Source organism: Manacus candei, unplaced genomic scaffold, assembly GCF_025592945.1.
Source record: "Manacus candei isolate 608988 ecotype Guabito, Panama unplaced genomic scaffold, ASM2559294v1 h1tg000084l, whole genome shotgun sequence".
Classification (NCBI taxonomy): domain Eukaryota; kingdom Metazoa; phylum Chordata; class Aves; order Passeriformes; family Pipridae; genus Manacus; species Manacus candei.
The window spans coordinates 2,806,653-2,832,713 of NW_026138132.1; the positions used below are offsets into that span (position 1 = coordinate 2,806,653).

The 26,061-nt window shown below is 44.9% G+C and overlaps 1 protein-coding gene across 1 annotated transcript in view; it reads right to left on the reverse strand.

Moving 5' to 3' along the window:
* EBF2 (EBF transcription factor 2) overlaps window positions 1–22,670 on the reverse strand; it is a 137,660-nt gene extending 114,990 nt beyond the window's left edge. The window contains exons 1-6 of the mRNA XM_051811853.1: window positions 21,970–22,670; window positions 19,534–19,690; window positions 18,532–18,595; window positions 18,192–18,247; window positions 17,757–17,830; window positions 11,248–11,316 (exon numbers count right to left, since the gene is read on the reverse strand). Coding sequence (XP_051667813.1) covers window positions 11,248–11,316; window positions 17,757–17,830; window positions 18,192–18,247; window positions 18,532–18,595; window positions 19,534–19,690; window positions 21,970–22,100 — 551 coding nt within the window. The 5' untranslated portion in view covers window positions 22,101–22,670. The remainder of the gene's footprint in view (window positions 1–11,247; window positions 11,317–17,756; window positions 17,831–18,191; window positions 18,248–18,531; window positions 18,596–19,533; window positions 19,691–21,969) is intronic.
* Between the last annotated feature and the right edge of the window lie 3,391 nt (window positions 22,671–26,061).

Sequence of the window (26,061 nt, forward strand, 5' to 3'; positions counted from 1 at the left end):
AGCCACCAAGAGGATGCTCCCAAAATATGCCCAATATATCCACAAGTGTTCCAGGCAAGGATCTAAACTGTCTCAGCTGCACAACAATTCCCATTAACCAAAGAATTGGAACCTATGCTGCTCTAAACCCAGTTTTGATCTGCATAAATATATATATATTTATATATTATATATATATTTATATATTATATATATATTTATATATTATATATATTTTTATATATTTATATATTATATACATTTAGATATATTATATATATTTGTATATTATATATATTTATATATTTATATATTATATATATTTTTATATTATATATATTTATATATTTATATATTATATATATTTTTATATTATATATATTTATATATTTTATATATTTATATATTTATATATTATATATATTTTTATATATTATATATATATTTATATATTATATATATTTATATTTTGTGTGTAGATTTATATATGTTTATATAAAATAAATGAGAAATTTAATAAATCCCAAGAAATACATAAAAATAAATTTCTCTTCTATGTATTTTTAGGTATTTTTTTAATATATATTTTAGGCAATCTATTGGGCAGGGCTACTGTCCTGCTTGTGTTTTTTGGCTAAAGGGAAAGGACTGACAGTGACACTTTTTGAAGGCACCGAAGTAAAGCTGGAAAATGAGAGAACCAGATGTCCCTGAAGGAATGCTGGGAAATGTTTGAGATAAAGGGAAAGGAGGGAGAGGGGAAAAAAAATAAAAATAAAAAAAAAAACCACCTTTAACCAAAACATCCCAGAGGATATTTTTTTTTTTGGAGGTTCCATGTCAACAAGTGACACTGACACAACACTGGGTACTTTTTTTTCCCCCCTCTTTAGCAGAGGAATTTTGACTGAGCAGAGGAGACACCTCTCAGCTTTATCAATCACCCAGATCAGAGATTTGGGGTTTAAATTCATGTGAACACAAGAATCCCAAGTTTTACTTTTTCCAGGAAAAAAATAAAAGGAAGCTTCAAGAACTTGAAGTTCTTGAATGGAAGATATCCATTGTATATTTTCTGTAGTTTCTTGCAGAAAGTTAATAAATGTGAAAGGAACCAGAAGCCCAGACATCAAATCTTTGCAGGTTCCCTTTTCTTTTCAGGCCTTAGTTTAAATGAAATAATTACAGACGTGCTCCTTATAATACCCAGTGCTAATTGCTTTGCTGAGTTGGGATCCATTCGAAATAACTTTTTATCAGTGTTGCAGAAAAAAACCTAAACACACCTCTTGAAAAAATAATTAAATCCAATTTATATTGGCGTCAGCACTGGGCTCAAAGGGTAATTTCTTTATGATTTTGTGTGTTCAGGATGGGAAGCGCAAGGAATGTGTGCAACATCTGCACTGGGGGCACATCCCAGGGAGAAAATCCACTGGTTCTTTGAGGGAAACATTGGGAACACGAGGCAAGGACTGTCAGAGGAGCAGCTCCCCACAGATACACCCAAAATTCTTCCATGCTTTTGATTTTACTTTTCTTTTTCTTTATATATAGATATATAGATACATATATAGATATATAGATACATTTATAGATAGATATATAGAGATATAGATAGATATATAGATAATAGATATAAAGATAGATATACAGATAATAGATATATAGATAGATACATAGATAGATATAGATAGATATATAGATAATAGATAGATAGAGATATAGATAGATATATAGATAATAGATAGATAGAGATATAGATAGATATATAGATAATAGATAGATAATATATAGATAGATAGATAATAGATAGATAATAGATAGATAATAGATAGATAATAGATAGATAATAGATAGATAATAGATAGATAATAGATAGATAATAGATAGATAATAGATAGATAATAGATAGATAATAGATAGATAATAGATAGATAATAGATAGATAATAGATAGATAATAGATAGATAATAGATAGATAATAGATAGATATATAGATATATAGATATATAGATATATAGATATATAGATATATAGATATATAGATATATAGATATATAGATATATAGATATATAGATATATAGATATATAGATATATAGATATATAGATATATAGATATAAAACCACCTCCAGAATACTTGAACACAACCTTGCACCTGTTTATGCTGCCATTAAATGAAGGTTTGACAGGGATTTTTGTGAGATAAAAACCCAAACCCATCACATGTTGTGTCACAGAGTCACGGGATGTTCTGAGTTAGAAGGGACCCACAGGGATCATCGAGTCCAGCTCTCAAGTGAAGGGCCCATGCAGGGGATTGAACACATATAAACAGGGGTTGTTCTCTGCTGTGATACATAAAAAATAAATAAATCCCCAGTCAGTGTGAGAAATGCCATTTTGTGGGGGAAAAAGAGCTTTCTGCCAACTCCTGGCAGCCACTGGGAGCTCCTGAGAGGGGCAAGTGATTCCAGCCACCCCAGAACAATCAGTTGCCACTTCATTTTATTTTATTTCCTTGAAACAGCCTTTGTAGGAAGACACAAACCCAGGCAGGGAAGAGCCTTTTGCCTAATGGGCTCCCAGTCCCCGAGACTCAAATAAGCTGAGTGCTTAAAAACAACTGGGGAGCCACAGTAAAAGATGGAAAATTATTGCTTCCTGTCATGGCCAAATATTAAACACAGCACACACCTAATGGCTCTATCACTCCCCAGGGAAGGAGCTTTATGAACAATAAAATCCCAGCAGACTTGCACTGTTTGGACTTAGAAGCCTCATTATGGGCTCACTGATCCAACACAATTTACAAGCTCCGTGGACTCCACTTGAAGGGAAAGCCACCAAATGTGGAGCTCTAAGTGGAGAGCCCATGGAGAAATCAGCATTTATTGGGGAAGGAAATGAGCAGGGGAGTGTGGAGAGAAAAGGAAAAATAAAATGGAGGGAAAAGAAGGAGAAAAGAAAAGGTGGGTTGGATGACAGCGGCGTGTCAGAGGTCCAAATCAGGGAGAAAAATGGGAATATGAACTACAGCTGCAGAGGGGAAATGCAGTTCCAGGACGTGCTTCCATGGTGGAACACACATGACTTGGATTCCACTCCTCACTGTGTCACAAACTCTGCCTCCTACATCATCTTGGGCAGCCCATGTAAACCTTTAATGGCTTTAAAATCACACCTCCAGCTGACTTTAGAACAAGCTTCAGATATCCATTAGATATTTTCAGTCTCAGTCTTGTCTTCATTGATGTTCCAAGCAGGACAAATGATTTCATCCCCTCCCTGGAGGCAGGAGACACTAACTGGGAGGATCTGAAAGCAGGAGCACGTTAACTGGGAGGACTCCTCCAGGGGTGAAGCTCTGGCTTCAGAGAGCCTGAAATCCTGGGATGTTTACAGGGTAGGAAAATCTACGAGTCCCCCCCAGAAACAGATGGTGAGAGCAACACCCAAGGAAGGGCTGGAGAGAACCAAAAGGTTCAAAAGGAAGGCGAGAGGCAGCAACAAAAAAGGTTGGGGTGGATGAAGTGACAAACCCGGGTCTGGACAGAGGCAGAGGGGAAGGCAAAAGTGATGAGGAAGGGTATTTCAGGTCATAAATACACAGAGGATGCTTTGATTAGGATGCAGATACTCTGGAATATTGGTTTTTTCATTGATGAGTGCAGATGGACCCAGGCAAACACAGACCCACTCCCAAGGAGTTGAGTTGTGGAGGTCCCGTGTCACACACGGCTGCTCCACGTGCCCAGAATTTCTTCTGTGCTGTTTGCACAGTGACTTTATCCTCAGCTTCTATTCCCAGAGGTGCTTTGGTTCATGGGAAACTTGTATTCCATTCCCCTTTCCACTGCTACCAAAGCCATTGACTGCAGTGGCTCCTCACACTGCCCTCCTGGCTCTGCAGCCCCTCAACCTCCTCACTCACTTTTCACGAGCACAAACTGCATCAAATTCCCCTCATTGCAGGGACAAAGCTCCAATTTCAAAGGGGGCAAAGGGTTTTCCTGCACTGTGTTTAAACTCTGCTCAGAACTTTGCCTTGCTCAGGCAGGATTCACCCAGCCAGCACCATCAGTGTTTTTATCTCAGCTAAAGCACAACTAATCTAACAAGATTGGAATTCATCCATGCTTGTGTCCAAACTGCTCTAAAGCATCATGGAAGCTTATCAGATTTATGCAGAATTGCTAAAATCCTTTGGGTCTTGTCTTCACTGGGCTTATTTTCCTAAGGCTTCCAGGCAGTAGTAGCAATAGTCAGATTATATTTCTTTAAATTGTATAATATGTCCTTGCTTAGACTTCCCCATGTTTCCCTTGCAGTTCTCAAACCAGAACATGTGCTGAGTGATCCAGTCACAGATTTAGTGGAGCTGAAGTGATGAACAGTGGTTGAGAATCCCACAAATACAGGGTTTTTTTCCCCTACAACACATCCCAAAAAGCATCTCTGGGGTGCACAGTCACAGTGCCAGCACATGGTACAGAACAACAGTGCAAAGGAGGTTCCAGCTCTAATTCCCCAATAAATCTGTGCTTGAAATCAGCAGTGATTTAAACTCATTTATTTCCTGCTTCCTTGCAGAAGCAGCAGCACCCTCAGCAACCAACCAGTCTGGGGGGGGGGGGGAGAGTAACTTTTTAAATCCTTCCAAAACCATCTCCACTGCAACAGCAGCAGTTTCCCACATCACCACAGCGTTGCCACACATCAATTCTCAGCACAGGTATCTTTGAGTTACCAGAGAAAAGCAGGTACACACGTGGTTTATAGTTAAACAGAGACTCTGAGAATGGCTAGAAAAATACAGGGAGCAAAACCCAGGACTTCCACAGACCAAACCAGCCCATTTTCATTTTTCTAGCACACTCAAAAAGATGTTTAAGCTTCTTTTGACTCGCCAGCTTGCTGGAAAATCTGTTGTGTGTCAACATGAAATGAAAAACATTAAGTGACACAAGCTAGTCTCCAGTTTAGTCCATTTACAAGCTCTAAGTGTTTGTACACATCAAAAATTTCAAGATGTTTTGGACAGCAAACTAGTAAAGAATTTTCTTTTTTGCCTTAAAGAGAGAAAAAAAAAAAGAAGCAAACAAACAAATTAGGCACTAAGAGAAGCACTTGTCAAATGGCTGGGATAGTGCACTCTGAGTTACTGACTCCCCACAAACATCCAGTCTACTAAAAAATTCATAAAGAGACAGATGGCACAACAGCAGCTCTTTGCAGGAGAGCAGGGTTTAGCAGGGAACAAAGGACTGGGGCTCCCTAGGACAAGAGGAGGGATCATTGTAGGTTTGGGGGGCTTGGAAGGGGGGACTGGAGCACACAGGGGGCTGAAGAGGGCTGTGTGGATTGTGGCTCCTGGTTTCACCCCAGAGCAGCAACAGATTTGAGATGTTTATTCCACCTTGGCAGGCTCACAGGGAGCAGGAGAACGGAGCAGAGCAAGGAAATTGAACTTGGAAATCGGATTTTTGAGGGTCTCAAACTGAGACACAACGGGACCCTGTCACGGAGGTTAAACCCTCCTGGCAGCACAAACATGAACAGCAAACCCAAAAACTCCTGTCCAAGGGCCTGGAACCACTTTCCACAGCCAGGTAGTTGCTAATGCTTGGCTTTTGAGGGGGGAAACTGAGGCAGGGATTTGTGTGACTTGAGGGGACAGGGCAGCTCTGGGGTGGTGGGAATGGGATCCAGATCTCTCCATTCAGGTTGTTCTGCCCCTGAGCTTTGGGAAACAACCTCGTGTTGCTCAGCCCAAAAGGGCATTTATCCTGGATAAAGGGATGATGGATGGAAGGAATAAATCCTGGATGAAAGAGATAAAGTCCTTTTCAGATGGCTGAGATTAAGAGGAAAGAAGGGGAAAGAGAAACAAAGAAAAAGGGAAAAGGAACAGGATGGCCAGAATTCTGCACTTAGGTCAAGTTAGATCCTTCCAAATGGAAGATGCCATTTTTAGGGATGGGGAACTGTGGATGGAGGGACACACAACCTGTCACAGAAGATGTAAAGCCCAACCCTGTTGTGGTGGACACCTCACACAGAGCACTTGGACACTGCAGGTCCCAGGGTTGGAGGCTGCCAACAGCTGCCTTTCCAAAGGGAGCTTTAGTGCCTGTGAAAGGTGCCAGGGATCCAGGGAGAGTGCCAGGGATCCAGGGAGAGTGCCAGGGATCCAGGGAGAGTGCCAGGGATCCAGGGAGAGTGCCAGGGATCCAGGGAGAGTGCCAGGGATCCAGGGAGAGTGCCAGGGGTCCAGGGAGAGCTCCCTCCTCTGCTTATCCATCCAGCAGGTAGGGCAGGGAGCAGCAGGGAAGGAAACCTCCATCCCTGGTGCCCTGATTGTGCAGGAAGGGTTGGACCCCCACGGCCCAGGAATGTCATCCAGGCTCCTCTGCTTCTTCCCAGAGATGCTGACAAGCTGCCAGCTGTGCTCATGGCTTGGAATGGGTGGTTTTTTTGTTAAATAATAACCATAACCCCCTAAATGCTGAGAGCACGTGTCAGCTGATGGATGCTGCAGTTCCCCACCCCCTGAAACCAGTGTGCCCAGTGCTCAGCTGGTGCCAGGCAGTGCCATCTAACCCTCACTGGTCAGAGCCCATCCCAACCCACACTGACATTCCCCACATCCCAACAATCCCCTCCAACCCCATCCACCTGCCCCACGATAAATAAACAAGTAAAATGTGGTAACAAGACACGTTAAATAAATAAATCACAATAAACAAATAAGCAAAATGTTGTAACAACACACATTAAACTCCTTCTGGGACAACCAGGAAGAGTTTAGGATAAAAGCAGGAGGGATTGGACTCGAGGTCTCAGGCTGGGAAAGCATCTGAGCTGAATGATTTTGTTCCATGAGCCCAAAGACAGCAGAAGACCAAGAAGGCAGAGCCTACAGAGGGCTTGTGTTCAGTTTGTTGGGCTGTTCCCAGTAATTTCCCCTGCAGCAACAAAAAAAATCTGTCCCACCCCAGTGATGCTGCATTTTTACTGCAATGAAGACATTTCGTTTGAATTGCATAAAACTTCCTTTTGATTCTTAAGAGGTTTCGTTTGACTCACATAGAAATGTCTTTTGACTGTTTCTCTCTGTTAAAAAGGGAAAAAAAATAAAAAAAATTTAAAAAAAAGAAGAGCAAATAAACTGTTCAACCAAAAAAAGTCACCCAATTCTCCCCAGTACCTTGGAGGCTTCAATTAGATCACAGTCTCAGTAAACTCATTAAAGCACCAAGAGTAACAAGCACATGAAATGACCTTCTCTAAAGAGCTTAAATCTTCAAGAAACACAAAGAAAAATAAAATCAAAAGATCGCTCCTGTTTGATGAATGGGAAATTTCTACCCTAAGCCACACAGATCACCTAAAATTAGAGAGAAAATCTGCATTAAAGTGAGGAATTAAGTTAATTTGTAGCATCCACAACCTCTTAACCCTAACACCAAGTTCCTTGTTATGTGCAGAACTGAGGTGGGGAAGGCAACAAACTAAATAATTGTGATCCAGGCTTGAGAAAACACAGTTTTCATTTGGAAGCATCACCTTTAAAAGAAGGAGCTTCCACCCTTCTATCCAAAAGCCCTCCAACCCCTCCACTTCAAATCCCTTTCTGTGCTTCCAATAAAAGAAACATCAGAAAAATCACGCTGTGATTTCTGGGAACCACAAGGAACTTCGAGAACCACCACTTGAGCCATGAGGGGAGGGGGGAAAAAAACCCAACATTTACATTTCTGAAGTCTCTTAAAGCTCCCAATCCCACAGACACCGAACCACACCCAATTAACACGGGTTAATTTGGCTCCTGGACACCAAGTTAAAGCTTGTTGGGAGGTTTTGAGAACCGGTGGTGGCTCGTGTTGTCTAAAAAACCCAGAGTGAGAATGATTGTGGGTTAAAAATGTGATTCCAAGGGTGTTTTCAGTGCTCTGCTGCAGGGGGGATCATGTGGGGTTTAATGTCTGCAACAGCAGGAGCTGAGCTGTGTCATCGCTGGGAAACCAGAGTCTGGTCAGAGTTACCCTGAAATTCTGACTCAGAACACCACAAGAACCTAAATATTCCAATGTGCCCCGCAGAGCTTTGTCTGTGGGACAAGGCACACACTGAATTCTGGGGAAGAAGCTCCTTTTCCTACAGAAACATCCTCGTTTCCAAGAGCCAGTGGAAAAATAACTGCGAGGTCCTTGGGATCTAAATCCAGTCCCCAGAGCAAAGGTCACTGCAGAAATGTTTTATTCAGCATAAGAACTTTTGGAATTCTTTCAAGGAGAAGAAAAAAAGAACACCAACAACAACCACATGGCCGACATTTCTTTCCCACTGAACTGTTTCTTCCTTTCCAAACAGGGATAACAAGCCCCCTGGACTTGGGGAACACCAAGGAACTGTGTCTGCCTCCAGCAGTGAGCAGGTAAAGCAGCACAACAGTCTGAGAATTGACTTCTGGAAGCCCAAAAAGTGGGGAGAGAAACAAATAAAGGAGAAATCACTGTACTGCTGGTGGAGGATGTTCAGTTAGTGGTTGAACTCGATGACCTGGGAGATCTTTCCAGCCTCAATGATCCTGTGATCCCAATCCATGAAAGCCCTGGGCCTGTCTCACTGTGCACACCCTGTTTAGACACAGCTCTGCACCACACAAATGCATTTTTGCCATCCCTTCTCTCCCCACTTCACTTGTCTCACTGCTCTGGGGACCTGTCACAACGTGGTAGCTGTGTTTTTACATTTACCTATCACTTCAAACAGAGGAAAAAACACCTTCATTCCAATTATTACTTAAAGAAAACCTGTAATTTGCTTTAAAATAAGTAAAAAAACCACACCATGAAAGAAATAACGGACTGAAAATCTTATTTAGTGACCCACATGATCACCAGGGGTGCAAATTGCAGTTCAGAAATTCAATTCCACTGGCTACCAAGTCCTTAAGCATGAAAGTGTTCCTGTAAAGAAGCCATATGAAGCCCCCTCCTAAATAAATAAAAGCAGTGCTGCCCAGGTCCCCGAGTTCTGAGCATGCAGGACTCTGCAGAAACGTTTTCTGCTTGGTTGTAAGACAAAAAAATTTGCCCATTGTGTGTATTTTGGGTGAGTGGGCTGGGCAGCTGAACTCCCAAGCAGTTGTACTTATTGCTGGGGGAATCTGGGAGGGTGCCAGACCAGCCAAGGGTTCCTCTGTGCCAGAACTCTGGGGTTGTACCTGCATGGCAAGTGTTGATTCAGGTGCAGTGCCCAGGATGAGCCCTGGCTGCTCAAGCCTTGTTGGACTGGGTGAAGAGGGGGAACAGAAAGAGCTGTGCAGAAATAACTGTACAGGAGAAGGAGTCACTGCTTGACACTGAATTGCAGGTTAGTGGTAAAAAAAAAAAAAAGAGAAATATTCAGCTTTGAGTTTAGCTTTTATTCCCCACTCTGTTCACTGAGACGTGTCCCCTCCAGAGAGCAGAGCAGATCTGGAGTCATTTCTGAATGACTTTAAATGCCTTTAAACCCAAAAGCAGCAGCTTTATCAGGCTGGCCCCCTTCCTGCCCTCACCCATCCTTGCTGAGCTCCAGATTTCACGTGCAACTGAGACACACACAGAGGGGTGAAAGGGAAGGACCAACACACAGAAATAAAGTGCCAGCCTGAACCTCCAGGATGCTTCCATGCCCAGGGAATGCCTGTTGCTGTTAGCAGGAAGTTCTGGGCTTAGAGCAGAACTTAGGGAAGGTTTAGGGCTCACTGAGCACTCAGGTCCCTTGTGATGCACATTTTACACACAGTTGTTCAAAAGAATAACCCTGTGGTTTCTAAGAGTTTCCCCTCCCATTGCCTTTCACATCAGCAGGTCTCAAATCCTCACAGAAAGCATCAGAACCTTCATTTTGCACAAGGCTGGACAGCTTGCTCAGGATGACAGAAATTCAGGTAAGGGCAGGAACTACCCCTTTCCTGGGCTTAAATCCCAGGGAAAGACAGTGCCTGACATCATTCTGCTCCCCCAGCAGCAACATGGGCTTTACAAAATTCAGACTTCAGGTTGGAAAGCTCCCAAATGCAGATTTCACAGCAAAACATCAACACAGCCAAAAATAAGCTCGAAATTTCTTAGGAAAGGTCAAGATGGCACATCCAAGACTTGTGCTTCCAGTCAGGAAATTGCCCCCCACACCCACCCAACCAGCTCTGGCCCCAAGCACAACTTGTAAGCACAGAATTAAAAGGGAAAACCATGAGGGTAAAGGGAGTGGAAGAACCCCATCACAGCAGAGTTCCAAAATTATTTAGATTTACCAGGATGAAAAAATTAAGGAAACAATTGTAGTTCTTTAATTCAAACCAGCTTGGCCGTCTCTGAATGCCAAAGAAAATTCACAAGCAATACCACAACAAAATAATGCTTATTAGGCTGGAGATGGAACACACCAGACACAGACAGACATAAAAACTGAATCCACAATCAATCCACTCCAGCAGCAACTCTCCACTGGCCCCTCGTACCAGCTGCTTCAGGGAGAAGGAACTCTTTAAACAGGCACTGCAGAATAATCTGGGGGGAGACATTTCTTCCTGGCTCTTCCTTATTTACTGTTCTCCTTCTGGAGCCCTTGCTTGTTTGTGCTCCTTTCTGAAACAGCTCTGCCTGTTCTGATTTCTCCTGTTTGAACCTTGCTGAGCTCCAGATCTCAAGCACTGCTGACCCAGTGAGTTCCACAGGCAAGTTTTCTTACACCAAACACAACCTTTAACGTACCAGCTCATGATTTAGGAAACTGCTGCTCTCCCCTATTGATGTTATTACCTGTAAATTGGCAAAAGAACCTGGACCTGAGTAATATTTGAAGCAGCTGTTCTGCCTAAAATTGTTCAGACTGTGTTTTAATCCCCCCTGATGGGTCCCACCTTTGCCTTTACTCCTTCCTTCCTCCCCACATTTCTACAAAAACAGTGTTTTCTTTTTGTTAAGGAACATCACTGAAGCTGCCAGGCTGCTCAGAGCTTTGTCTCCCTTCAATAATCCAGCTGGATCACATCCCCTGGGAGCAGAAAGTGCATCCCAGGTGCACACAGGGAATATTTGGCCCCCACAAAAAACGACACCCGCGGAAAAATAAACGTCAACATCGACTGAAAAACTAAACACCAACTTTGTCAAGGGGCAGAGACCGACAGACAACCAGCAAGAAAGATGCCTCAGAGTGGGAACAACAATTCTGGGATGGTTTTGAACAGGAAGGTTCATCTCCTACCTGTCGATGATGACGGGGTCGGACGGAGTCTCGTTCCTGTTGCCGCAACTTTTCTTCTCACAGCACCGGCTGGAGAGGGAAAGAAAACCCAAATTAAGGAACTGCTGGGACAGCTCACAGCAGAGAAATCAGATGAAATATTCCAGCAAACCCTCGGGGCTCCAGAGGGGTGGAAATTCTGGCTGGGCGTTCCAGGAGGGAGAAGAATTCAGGGAATTGGGTGCCCGAGTCCTGGCTGGTCCCAGCTGGATTTGGGCACTTGGATCCCTGCGATCCTTTTTTGGATTTCCCAGCCAGAAAGGAGCAGCAATGTGGTCACACTTTAGACTAAAGGGATATTTAGAAATACAATAAGTGATCAACAGATGCCATGATGTCGTTACAGGCACGAGCAGCACCTGTTGTGGAGGGTTAAAAGTCCATCAAAAGGGGTTAGAACTGACTATAAGCAGCCTAATGGTTTGTTCTGTTGCAATAACTGATTTTTTGATTATTAAATATCAAGTAGTGTGTAAGTTTTATGCTCAACTTAAGTTTAAACTTCAAGGCTAAATGAAAAACCAGAAGCTGAACACACTTAGATCCCAGTAAGGATCTGAAGGGATGTTTTCCAGATTGGCATTTGCAATCCCTTTGCAATAAGACCTTAAGATTAAGCATATATTTATACACTTTTTATAATAATAATAATATTAATTAATTCAAAAATAATATTAAAATCAAGAGACAATTTATCTTTATTTTAATTTATATACCCATTGACATGGGTGATGGTCCTTGCACATAGAGCAGCTGAGTACCAAAAGTTTAATAGACTTTAAAAACAGCCTTTACTCTGAAAAAAAAAAAAATCACAATTTTAATAATTTGTAGCAGCACAAAAATCTGTTTGAAGATTGAAGCTGTTTTCATGCTCAAGGAGATTGTTCCAACCAAAGCCAACAGGGGAGGGGAAGGACTGAGGCCCCCAAAACTTTAAGAAGACTCTCTTAGAAGCCCAATATCCCTCAAAAATCACCAGATCAGGTTGTGCCTTAAGTCACTCAAATGTCTTTCCCAATGATGTTTCATCCTGCAGAGATTATTCAAATTTACACATGAAATGGGGAAATTCTTTAGGTTTTTGTGCAGGGGTGTGAGAGGTGCTGAATACACCCATGGAATTCTCCAGTCACTCTGAATCCCACAGTTTTCCAGCCAGGGAGCAGAGGGATCAAAAATAAAATTAAAAAAACCCAATAATTTCAATAAAATACTTGAACTCAGTATAAAATATGGAAATGGCTTTTTTTTTCCTTGATATGCCTAATATTCAATTATAAACCTCTAAAACGAGCAGTTAGACAAAAAACTCTCTCAGATGTGAAAAATTCCAAGTGCCTGCACTTCCTCCTGCACTTCCAGGGTGTTCCAGGAATCTCCTGTTCCCAGGAATTGCCCAGTGAGACGAGCTGGAAGTGGCAGCTCTGTTTGAATAACAGCTCCACGTGTTTCAACATTCCTGCATTGCCTCAACCCTGCACTTATTCATCGATGCCAATCCTTTTAAAATAAAAGGAGACACTAAATATTTAAAAATCCCTGGGGCAGCCCCTGGAGCTGCTGTAAATTGTCAGGGCTCCATCGACTTCAGTGCAGCTCTGGAAATTCATACCAGCTCAGAATATCCTACTCCCTCCTTCTCCCAACTTTATTTTAAGTGCCTCTTTTATGTATTTCCCCTGCTCTAAGAGTTGTTTCTAAAGAATGGGGGTATTTTTGTACTGAAAGCCAGGATGAGAGATGTTTTCTGAAGGAGAAAATAATAACAAACCCACCCCAAAAAAAGCAGAGAACCCTCTCAGAATAACAGAAATTTGGCATGTTCTCTGACGTGTCCAATAGAAGGAGGCATCGAAAATAACATTGGGAATAAATGCCTTGCTGGTTTATGTGTCCCTGTAATAAAGCAGCAAAAGGAACTCAATTTTAAAAATACTTCTGTCGTGTTCCCTTTGGTTTTTTTGACAGCTGAAAGAGCAGTGGCTTCCCCTCTTTGCCATAAGATTAAATGAAATATCCTTTACTCGTGTCACTTTTGCAGGTGGCTGTTAAAATAATTCTGGTTGCCCTCCACCTCATCCACACTTCCAGGGATGTTGCCATTCCTTGGCAGAGTTTTTTAGGATGAGTTATGTGAGATTGAACCTATATGGGTCCTGCAATAAGTGCACCTTGGTTTTTTTTCCTTTTCCCAATGACTGCAGTTCTGAACTTCACATTTTTAATATATAAACACTTTCTTTCCAAACTTGCAGCTGAAGTTCTCCAAGCATTTTACCAACATCTACATTCTTATCCCTTTGGGGTCACAGATTTTTCTCAGAGTGATGGGGTTTGTCCCCTTTGACTGTAACACTTCCAGAGCCCAAACCCATAAGAAAAAAAACCAAAAACCCCAAACTCTGGTAGTCCAGGGTCAAACCTATAATATTCTATGTGAATATTCTCCAGAAAGCCAAACTTACATCCTCCCACTTGCCTAAAATGGCTTTAAAAATTCAGCTCCCAACTTCCCTCACCCCAACACCAAAATAAAAAGAAATAAAAAAATAAATCTCTCTAATTTCAAACTCAAAGAAGTGGTCCAGGGTCTAAACTACAAGATTCTCTTGGAGCAAATTATTGGGGTGACTTCCCCAATATTTACATTTCTGCCACAATGCTGGGCTTTAGAGATGCTCACTTGCTTATGACAAGAATGTCAAGGTTGAAGACTTCTATTTTCAACACTTTTGGTTGCTATACTTTCTCCTCTAATTAGATTTATATGATGAAAGTGGTGGTTTATGTTTTGAATGGTCCAGGAAAGAACTAAAAACAAACCCAGAAAACCAAAAGCTCCAAGAGACAACACCAGACCTACAAACTGAGTGTCCAGAAGGCCAAACTTACATCCTCACACTTGCCTAAAATGGCTTTAAAAGTTCATCCTACTCTCACCTCAACACCAAAATAAAAAGAAATAAAAAAAAAAAATCTATCTAATTTCAAACTCAAATAAGTGGTCCAGGGTCTTTGAGTAAATTATTGGTGTGACTTCCCCAATATTTACATTTCTGCTACAATGTTGGGCTGGGAACACACTTTTTAATGATGCTTAAGACAAGAATATCAAGGCTGAAGACTTCTGCTTTCCACACCTTTTGTTGTTATACTTTCTCCTCTAATTAGATCTATATCATGAAAATGGTGGTTTGTGTTAGGAAGAGACAACACCAGCCCTACAATTCGAGTGCCCAGAGAGCCAAACTTCCATCCTAAAACGGCTTTAAGAAAATTCAGCCTCCGACACCAAAATTAAAAATAAATAAATAAATAAATAAATAAATACAATAAATAAATACAATAAATAAATACAATAAATAAATACAATAAATAAATACAATAAATAAATACAATAAATAAATACAATAAATAAATACAATAAATTAAATAAATTAAATAAATAAATAAAAGTAAATAAGTTAAATAAATAAAAATAAATAAATTAAATAAATAAATATAATAAATAAAATAAATAAATGAATAAAATAAATAAATAAGTAGATAAATAAATAAATAAAAAAAAAATCTGTCTCTAATTTCAAACTCAAATAAGCTCACAGCATGGTGGCCTTTGTTTTGTTTTCTTCTCCCCCAACTCCTCCCTGCAATTGCATAACAAAAGTGTCTAAATTCACACCATCTGGCCGATAAAGACACGGGCCCCAGCGGCCGCCTGGCCCAGCTGATTAGAGCTCCCGTCTAGTCTGAGCCTTGTGGCGAAAGTCACAGCTGTGGGGCTCGCTCGCACTCAATACAACTCTGTTATTAGCCAGCTGTAGGCCTGAGACTACTTCTGTTCAAATTATAATACCTTTTAACCCTCTGAGCATTGGGGGCAGAGGGGGTTGCTGGCAGCAGCATAACAACTACTTTCCTCTTAGTCGATAATTGGGAGAAAGAGAAGAAGAGGGAACGGGGGGGTCGTAGGGGGGTGGAAATAAAGTTATTCCGGCAGAGGAGGGTGTTTACCTTGATTTCCAAGCGGGGTTGTGTTATTCCATGTAAACCCACCCATGGTAGGCTGGAATAATGGGGAATAGGAATAATGGAAATGGGAAAATTTCAAATGGGCAAATAAATAAATAAAGAAATAGAGCCTGGCACGGGAAGCACTGATTGTTGGGAGTTGAGGGGTGAACTTTCCGGGGGTGTCTGACAGATTGGTGCAGCCACATCAATATTTAGACAACTTTGCTGCTCAGATGCATCTGTCACTGTCTGGGGGGGGGAAATGCTGAGTTACGGGTGTGTTTGTCCCTGTAAAGCAAAAATATCTCTGTGTGTGATTATAAAAACGACCCCCTCAAAAAAAAAAGCCTACCTTCAACCAGTGGAAGAAGAGCAGAAAGACAGACAGACCCTTCTTGTTTTTCCTTTTTAAGAGCAGGAGGCATCAGCTTGGACAGCAGAGTGGGTACAGTGCATTAAATTTTTATCTACTGTTCCTAATGCGAACTAAACCAGGGCCTTTAAAAATTGATGCCGCCACTTAAGGAGCTCACAATGAGGGAGATTTGATTATTGTACTTAAAAGAAATAAAATAAAATGTCAAGTTCGGCTCGAGCCGGAGCCGTTCCCCTGGCGTTATTCAAAGTGATGCCTCTTCAGAGCACCCGGCGGAGGCACTCGAGGAAAACGCGGCGTTTAAAAACTCAAATGTCTTGATTAGGTTACAGAAAGCCTTTGATTTCCCGCGCTGATCTGTGTTTTACACGGCAAGGACGTCCCCGAGTTGCGATTCTGCCCTGGATGGTCCATCGGGCAGGAGAGCTCTGTGTAATCAGAATAACGGGGTGGATTTTGTGCAGCCCTAAATCGAGCACGGGGGGTGTTTACAGGCATCAGGTACCTCAAAAAGAGCATTTGATGCCAGAAAGGCACGGCCAAGAAGCAAGAGAAAAGCCAGGTTGGTTTGAATTCCAACAAGTCCGTTTGGGTGAGGAGGTGCTGGAATATTTTAAGCCCGAGCTGCACTTTGCACAGGGAGAGTGGGGAGGGCTGAAGTGTGGCCACTGCTATTTTATTAGCACAGACCACAACCTAATTGCACAATGCAGGTTTTTCTTCTCTAGTGCCCACCTAGTTACAGTGAAGACTTTGAACAGTATAGATTTATATATATATATATATATAAAATACATACACAAGTTCTAGACGTGCCATAAAGTAACTTATAGACCTTTGATCTTTGCTACCACATCTACAGGTCCTTGTGAAGCCCATCCTCTGCATCCCTCATGTGTGATATACGTTGTGTTGGGGCATAAATATGGAAATGTTGGTCAAAAGCTCGTTTTTTTAATTAATGAGAGCTAAGCACAAGAGATAAATAATATGCATAAACTTGATTCTTAGTATATAAAGTAACAGAATCGTTGAAATAATGAAGTACCAAAACTGAGACTTTCCCTTGACAAAAATTCTGCCCAAATAAGCTGCTCTTAACTTAAAAGAAATAATAAAAAAAAATTAAATAAATAAATAAATAAAAAAATCAAGTAGCAAACTGCACCATTAAAAGAAGCAACACTCAGTCTGAAAACTTAACCCTCTCCCACCGATACAATAAATCCCAACCCGTGTTTAATAAAGGTCAGGACTGGGGTTTGCCTCCCGTGCTATGAAGGAACATTCTATGCACAATTTAACATGTTTTAATATAAGAGCATTGGCTGTTTGCACTGTTGTATGTACTGAAAAAAAATGTCATTACACGAGGGCAGGAAAAGTAATAAGTTACCATGGAAGCACGATGTACATACATGAGGTACATGTAACTCCAGACTTACACAAATGTTATTAAAAACATCCTCGTTTTACCCTCTAATTTATAACTTTACATGCTAAAACCGTGTGGATTTTTAATTAAAAAGTGGAAGCCCCCTAGATATTGTTCACACGCAGAGGAAGGAAGGGTTTGTGTTTTGGTTGAGGGGTTTCTCTTTTGGTGGGGGCAAAATTAAAGAGCACTGATGATGTTACTTTAATTGAGGAAAAATTAAAATAGTTCACCAAAGAAAATTGCACAAAACTGCCTTGTAGTTTCCAGGTAAAAATATGTAAGTTAAACTGCTCCTTCTCATAAGGTGAGAAGGAATTTTGTAAGAAATCAGCATCTAAAAGTCTCCATTTAAGGAGCACATGCAAAGGCCTGGTTTAAACAAAACCAGCACGGCTGTGGTTGCTAAATCTCCTGCAGGGGAAAAAAAAAGGGCATAAAAAAAGGCAAAAAACACCCCAAATATCTGTTTTGAACCCAAATCAAGTATTACCCACGTGTGAAAAAGAAAGTCTTCCTACACAAAGAACTTCCCTGCGTCAACAGCAAAACAAATAAATACGAAAGTCAAACTCTTCCTACCTACAAGTTCATCAGAAAGGCCTTTTTTGGCATCTAAGGAAGCAAATAAAGTCATCTTACCTGCACATGACTTCGTGGGTGAGCAACACTCTGCACATCTCGGGGTTCTTGTTCTGTCCTTCGTAGGTTATGGGCTACAAAAATCAGGTGAAAGGGATCAGCCAGGAGCATTAATTATAATAACATTCAGGTGTGAGGGGAAGGGGTTTTTTACCGCTGCTCAGGCAAATAAATATCTCCCCCCAAAGCTTTTATGTGCAGGGAAAGGAGCTTTACAGAAATATTGGGGCAAAGGGGATAAAACCTGCAGTCCACAGAGGGGAAAAAAAGAGGCTGAAGAGCATTGTTTTTTAATTCACCTCAAAACCAGGTGTGTGATAGAGCTGAGCAAGAGACAAAAATGAAGCAGAGGAATAAAAGCAGGCAGGGAGATGTCGAGGAGAAAGGAAGGGTGAGGTGGGACAGGGTAAGGGGGCACATCCCAGCTCTGCTCACCTGCTTGGTGACCGAGTCGATGAGCCTGACATAGAGATCCTGCTCGGTCCTGACACCTACAGCGAGGGAGAGGAGGAATAAACAGGGTTGGGACGGGCGCCTTTCCCTCACCACCAGCACAAACCCGTTTAGTTTCAGTATTAAACCTTAATATTTCATCATTTAGCTTTATTAAACGCCCTCAACAAGCCCGGGGAATTTTGTTCCCCAAGCCCAGGTAAACTCCAGGGCCCATCCCAGCGCTGAAGGGGCCTCATGGAGGGGGATTTCTGGGGATTTTAGGAATCAGTGGCAGCACCTCCAGCCTTTGCAGCCCCCGGGAGGGCTGGGGGGGACTCACCGTTGCTGTAGAGGAGCTGCAGTTTGTAGTGTGTGCCGTTGTTGGTCTTCTCGTTGCCTTGCTCCTGAGGGGGGAATTAAAGAAAAACCCTTCCAGAACTTCCACTTGGCACATTTAAAATGCAAGAGAGCTGATAATCATGATGGAAGTGACAACAAAGTTCATTAAAATTCCGAGAGGTGAATCCACTGATTGGGATGTATTAACCTTCCGAGTGACCCAGGACAAGCTACAAAATACTGCTGACATCTTTTCCTGCAGGAGTTCAAGAACTTCTCTCCCTCTCTTATTTGCCATTGTGCTCTCAACTTTTTCAGGGCAATACCCTGAGAAGAATTCGTGCATTTCAAATATAAAGCAGGGGGAAAGTTCAGTGAGTTTGGTTTCTGATCTCTTATTTTGAGTCATTATTGAGATTTGTTTCCTGAAGGTTGTGTTACAGGGATGTTTCTTACTCTTTTTTTTTTTTTTTTTAACAGCAATTTCCTATAAGATAGTTATTTATGATACACAATTTTTAAAAAATCTTGTCCCTGGCTAAGAAAATAATTGAAAAAAATGCAAAGTGGTCAAGACACGGATTTAAAAACAAAAAGCAAATGTTTTTCAAGTCCTGACAGTTATCCTGGACTCTTAAGAAATATATATAATCAAACAACAGGGAATATGACATATTACAGGTGAGATTCCACTTCTGTTCAGGTACTAATAAAGATCTAATAGGTACGAAAAAAAGAAGTGCATTTTAATTCATATGAATTTTATTTCATTTTTAGTGGGTGTATGAAATTCCCACCGTGTTCCTGACATAGCAGTGGCTTCCAAGCTTTTTTAACTACGGCAGCACAAAGAAGGCAACAGCTCCAGGAAAGCACCTGAACCCTGAGCAAGCTCTGGTTGTGTTTTGTCAGGGACAACAGGTATTACAAGTTATCAGCTCATTGGGGGGGGAAGATTAAATTTGGAGAGGAGAAGAGGAAGAAGAAAGGTAACAAGCCTTACTTTATCATTTTCTACAAAGTCCACAAAAGCTGTCCTCTCTATTTCCACGGGCTGCCCCTGTCTGTCGTAGAGAGCCAGAACAAAGTGAAAGAAATTGGATTTCCTCAAGTTGGAGGGTGGCTGCTTTTCAAAGTGGGCTCTGGACAAAGCTACTCCGCTGTGGAGGAAACACACGGGATGGGGTGAGGGGGGAGAGACAAAGACATTACCAGGTTGTGCAGCAGTAACAGCAAAACAACAGAAAAGGCAGGACACGCTCGTTCTGTCCCCGGTCCCCGCCGGGAGCCGGGCGGGACGGGGCTGTCACTGAAATGGGAGTTCGGCTTTCCCCGCTGTCTGTACCCGAGGACAACAACCATTTACAGCCCCTCAGTGTTAAAGAAGTTATTGCTGAATGCACCGAGTGTTCCCCTTCCTCCTCTACCTGTTTTCTCGCCCGTCACACTCGCGGCTGGGATGCAGCGGGGTGGGAAGTGGCTGCGGGGTGTCGGGGAGCCTGGAAGTGCTCCCTGCACATCCCAGTCCCTTTTCCCGCAGGCAAAACTAAGCGACCTTAAAATCTTTCCTACGGGCGCGCTGTCAACTCGAGGACACCCACATTTTGGGCAGAGACAACTAGTTTCGAGCGGGGCAGCCACTTTCCTCGGCAGCGAAGTTTGTCTTCAGTCACTGAGTTACTTGAACCGATTCCCGGGACTTCAGTCTCTGATTTAAGCGGAAAGAATTTAGAGTCGGGTTAATCAGCCCTTGCCCAAATCTTGTCCCTGAGTGCTGAAAATGCAGGGATGTTTCCCACGCATTTCCCGGCTTGGAAAGATTCAAATGCTTGTGCTTACCCACAGTATCCCTCGCTGCAGCTTTATTTCTTCACGAAACTAATTGTAGCTCCCTCTCCCTAAAGCCGGTTTCTACTTACTGCAGAGGAAATAGGCGCACATGAGCACCTCCATGTTACTTAATAGACAGATTAAGCGTCTGACAGCCTAGTTGAGAGTCAGAACATCTTTGTTTTTCAGTCCCCAAAACAGCTCCACAGCACTGACAAAAAGTATTTTGACTCTTTCGGAGACCCGCAGATGTTTCCCCGTGTTTCCCTTGCCAAATAGGTACGGTGTGAACTCACCACATCCGCCACAACTGCACCTAGTTTGGGGCTTCCTCTCATTCTGCGTGTAAAAACTCGCGTTTCTGGGTTTATTACGAATCTCTGCAGAAAAACCTGGCGATGCCAGCGGGCAGCACAACCTCGGGCTGCACCTCCACCGCTCCCGTGAATTAGAGGCTGCTCAGGAGCCCTTTCCTTTTACTTTCGGTTTCCTCGGGAATAAACCTCCTTCCCCTCAGTCGTATTTATTAAAGGGTCTATCGACATCCATAAAACTCTGATAACTCCTCCCCTGGCGCTTGGAAAACCTCGCTCCCGGATCAGGCCGTGGGTGGGGGCACGGATGTACTATTTCTAAAACGTCCCTGTTTCAGCTGAAGTCCCATCTGCTGTTTCGTGCCCTTCACCTTGTCTCCCTACTAAATAAAACCCGACTTATTCCCGGGGTTCCCAATTTAGCCTTCCCCGACGCTGCTACTTTTTTCTTTTCTTTTTTTTTTCCTTTTTAACTTTTTTTTTTAAGGCTGTTCAGAGACCGAGGAGGAAAATAAAATATCTAAAAGGGTTTCGTCCTTTTACCCCTAACGGGAAGAGACTGGAATAACTGTCCTGTGCCGACTCGGCTGGGGAGAGAAAATAAAAGACGGGCGTGGGGGGGGAGATAACTCGCCCAAACAAGTAAAGAACAAACAGTTTCGGGGTGTTCGCTGGCATCTGGGCTCAGCAGAGACCTCTCGGACACTCGGGCAGGTGCTCCGGGCAGAGGGATGCCCGCGGGGCTCCGGGATGTCTGTGCCCTCCTCTGCTCACCCAGAGCCTGCTCTGCCTGCCTGGCTTAGTCTGTCACCCGCCTCGAACCCACGGGTGAACATTTCGGCCACGAAAAACAAGATGGGCCGGAGGTTTGGGGGGGAAGATCCACATTTCAGTTAATTCTAACTCGGTCCCCTCCTATCCGGCTGCGTGCCCCGGGAAGCGGGAAGGAGTGTTCTGTATCTCCGGGTACACCCAACCCGCTCCCCCAGCATCTTCCTGGTGCGGAAAACGAAAGAAGGGTCCGATCTCGCTGTCATCTGAGCCCCTGCACGGGGTTTTAGGACTGATGCTCTCCGGTTTTGGAGCGCTTCTCCCTTGCTCTACTTACTGCTACCACCTTCAATTTGCACTGACTAGAGGAGACCGGGAGCGGGACAGAAAGGGAGAGAGTAAATTTAATATCAAATGCAAACAACAGGGAGTAAAGAAAAGGCTTGCTTAAAAAAGGGAGAAAAAAAAAAGGAAAAAAGAAATAAAACGCAAGGGGAAAGTGGGGGAGAAATAGTCACGGTTACCTTTGTGCTGCTACGTTTGCATCCACAACCCCAACGTTTCTGACCCAGGACCTGACGGAATCCATCTCAGAACCTAGAGATTTATCTTTCAGAATTGGTCCTCTTCCTAAAGTATCTTGAATCCCAAACATTTAAAAAGTCTATTCCAACTAGCAACAGTTTCCTTTCGGGAGATAAAGGAGAAGGGAAGAAAAAAAAAAAATACAAAAAAAAAAAGAAAAGCAAAAAACGACGCAGCCTTTGAGTCTGACACACACAAATCCCAGGAAAGTGAAGTTCAGCTCTGAAACCAACTTTCTTCTGCTTTTTAAACGCTACGCGCTTTTAACGCCTTCGAACCGGGGCAGAAAGTTTCTCCTCTCGCCAAGCAGAAGTTACGCCGACTGAGCCTCGCCCGGCACCACCATCCTTGGAGGAGCGAACCGCATCCGCGAACCCACCGCTAACGAGGGTCACCTGTTCCTCAGCAGCCGCGGCGGGGAGGAAGGATTGATCGCCGCCTAATCCGGGAAAGGGAGGGGGGGAGAAACACCCGGAGGGGGGCGGATAAAGCGGCGGAGAGGAGGCGAAGGGACGGAGCGGAGCGAGCAGCGCGTAGTCCCGCCCGCGCCCGCGCAGCGCCCGCGCCATCAACGGCACACGGCGGAGCGGGAGCGCGCACGGGGCGGGGCCCGCCGCCGTATAAGGCCGTCTCATTTGCATCCCGCGCCGTGATTGGTCGGGACGGGGAGGCTTAGCCACGCCCCCTCCCGCCCGCCCGCCCCGGGAAGGGGAGACGGGGATGTCGCGATAGGGGAGAGGGATGTCGGGATGGGGGGGAATGGCGGGATGGGGGGAGATGGAGGGATGGGGGGGATGTCGGGATGGGGAGGGATGTCGGGATGGGGAGGGATGGCGGGATGGCGGGGGGATGGCGGGATGGCGGGGGGGCACCGGCGGCCCGGAGCAGGACGCCCGAGCTGGGCGAAAAGCGGCGGGGCCGGAGAGGGAGGAGAGCCCGTGGTGTCCACCCGCGGCACCGCCGAGCACGGGCTGGGAACGGCGGGGCTGCGGAGATGGGGATTGGGAGGGGGTACCGGGATGGGAGATCGGGATGGGGTACCGGGATGGGAGATCGGGATGGGGGATCGGGATGGGGTAGGGGTTGAGGGATCGGGATGGGGTACCGGGATGGGGTACCGGGATGGGAGATCGGAATGGGGTACCGGGATGGGGTACCGGGATGGGAGATCGGGATGGGAGATTGGGATGGGGTACCGGGATGGGAGATCTGGATGGGAGATCGGGATGGGGTACCGGGATGACCCGGCAGCCCCGCACAGAACGGTCCTGCCACTGAACGCACAAACCGGGCTGAAAGCAGCGGGGCCGGAGCGGCAGGAGCGGGAGAAGAGCTCCCGGTGCCCGCCCCGGCACCGCCGAGCCCGGACAGGGTGACCGTGGGTTTATCGCGATGGCTTATCGTGATGGTTTATGGTGATGGCCCGGCAGCCCCGCACAGAACGGTGCTGCCCGAGAACGCATAAACTGTGCTAAAATCAGCGGGGCCGGAGAGGGGCGAGCGGGAGAAGCACTCCCGGTGCCCGCCCCGGCACCGCCGAGCCCGGCCAGGGGAAGCGCGGGTTTGTCGTGATGGGTTGTAGTGCTGGGTTATCGTCCTGGGTTACAGTGCTGGGGTATCGTGCTGGGTTACAGTGCTGGGTTATCCTGCTGGATTACGATGCTGGGTTACCGTGCTGGCCCGGCAGCCCCGCACAGAACGCCCAAACCGGGCTAAAAGCAGCGGGGCCGGAGCGGGAGAACCACTCCCGGCGCCCGCCCTGGGGCAGCCGCAGCCCGGGCAGGGGAATGATGATTTATCGTGATGATTTATGGCGATGATTTATCGCGATGGCCCGACAGCCACACAGCGAAGGGTGCTGCCCCAGAGGGCACAAACTGCGGCTCCAAAGCAGCGATCGCTGCATCCCTGCCCGCGCCGCGCTGCCAAAGCCGCCGCACAGGTTTAGTTGGCTGGTTTGGTTTCGGGCGCGGGATTTAAAAATTAAAAGCGCTCGGAGGGAGCGAAATGGGTCCGCGGGGGGGTTGTAGGAAGGGGCTGCCTGCAGGGCGAGAGCCAGGCAGACACTGCGAGGCACCCGGCAGAGCCCGAAGTTACACCACGCGAGCTGTCAGATATCGCCTTAAAACTTTTTATAACATCCCGTGAAGGCAAAATTTCCCATTAAAGGAAACTGGAGCTCGCCCCAGCCCAGCCCGCTGTGACCCCGGACGATACCTACGCCTGCATTTATTTTAATTTATTTTTTTTTTTAAACCGCTCTGCCCTGGCGATATTTTCCTCCTGGCCCTTTTGTATTCTGATCCGTGTATAGATCTGCCTCTGAAATCTATATAACACCAACGCGAAAACAGATTTCAAGACAATGAATGCAAATCTGTGCTCAGAGACCATCTGCCAGATGAGGGAATCAGATGTTCGGTGGTTAAAGGGACAGCGCAAGGATTTCCTTGACTCATTATGTGCAGCTCCTCTCTTTAACCTGCTTTGTTGGGGTTTTGGGGTTTTTTGGGCTTTTTTTAACGGGATAGAACTATAATTTCCATTTCGGAATAAATCCGGATTCCTTCCATCCACGTTCGGCCGCATTTCAAAAAGCCACCTATTAAATACTAGATTATTTTCATAGAGTTTCATGCAGTTCTCTCCTAAAAGAATCGCAAATTGAAATCTTCCCATAAAACTTTCATAAAAATATATCCTTAATTCAGGCACGACTGAGGGCAAAGCCGGGACTCCGATTTATTCTGTCTACATAAGTGACAGACATGGTATTGGATGAACTGATACATCTCACCCAATCTTTGTTCAGGGAAATTTGCCATGCTAACCCACCTCCCCAAATTGATAAATATGCAGGAAGTGATTTTGCCAGGTTAGCAAAAGGCGAGCCTGGCGTTATTTTAGCGTCGGAGAAAAGCAACGGCATTTTGACGGTGCTACAGAGGGGAGGCCGGTCTTTGCAGATACGATCTCAGCATCTTTGAGATGCCATTTCTCGCTACTAAAAAAGCCCGATCCAACCAAAGGGGGTAAGATAAATTAAAAAAAAAAGAAAACCGTGAGAAAAGCACGGCGTACGAGATAAATATACAGGCGATGGGAACGCATATTATGGTGTTGTGTTTTGGTTTTTTGGTTTTTTTTTAACCATTTCGCAATAGGCGTGGGAACATTTCCTCGAATGGAAGCCCCCTCTTTGTCCTAAGATCGTTTTTGGCGATGCCACTGACAGTTCCTGCGTTTATTCTCAAACCTGAGGCAGGGGCGGGAGGGGAGGGGGGCGGAATTCCCGCTCGGTGTAACCTTGGCCGATGGATTCACGAGGAGAGAACGCTCCCTAAGAACCGAAGCCTCTCGCTCCCGGGGATAAAGCCGAGCCTGTCCCTGCAAGGTCGGGTCCAGACGCTCGCTCAGCTCCAGCCCGGTGGCTCCAGCCCCCCGGGACGGTGCCAGCGCCGGGAACAAAAGGGGCTCGTGTGCCGTGGCCCCGGGGGACCCCCGCTTTTAGGGATTCGTGGCGGGTCAGAGGGCAGGGCGCGGGTCAGAGGGGACGCGCTCCCCTCGCCCCAAACAGCTGCCACCACAATTCCGCGCTTCAGGCACAGAAAATGCCGGGATTCGTCCCCTCCCGGCCCCGGGGTGCCCTCCCCACCATGGTGGGGAAGGAGATGGGGGTCCCAGCGGGGGCTGTCGGCCCCGGGGTGCCCTCCCCACGATGCCGGGGGGGTCTGTGAGCGGTGCAGGGGCTGCACCGCGACCCCGGACCCGCCGTCTCACCTCTCCGGGAAGAGGCAGCGCTTTAGGGGACGTAATTTTCTCCCCCCCCCCAACTAAGTTTCTCGCCTTTAAGACACGCTGCAGAAGGACAGGAGTCCTTAAATACTTCTGAAATTACAGGCTCCTGCTCTAGATTCCGCATTTCGAGCCCAGATCGTGTTTAAACCGAGTGAAAAGCCCTTCTCTCCGACTCTCCAGCTGTAAATTCACCCGGTAAAAGAAGCGTTTGTACCCGCGCAGCCGCCGATAAA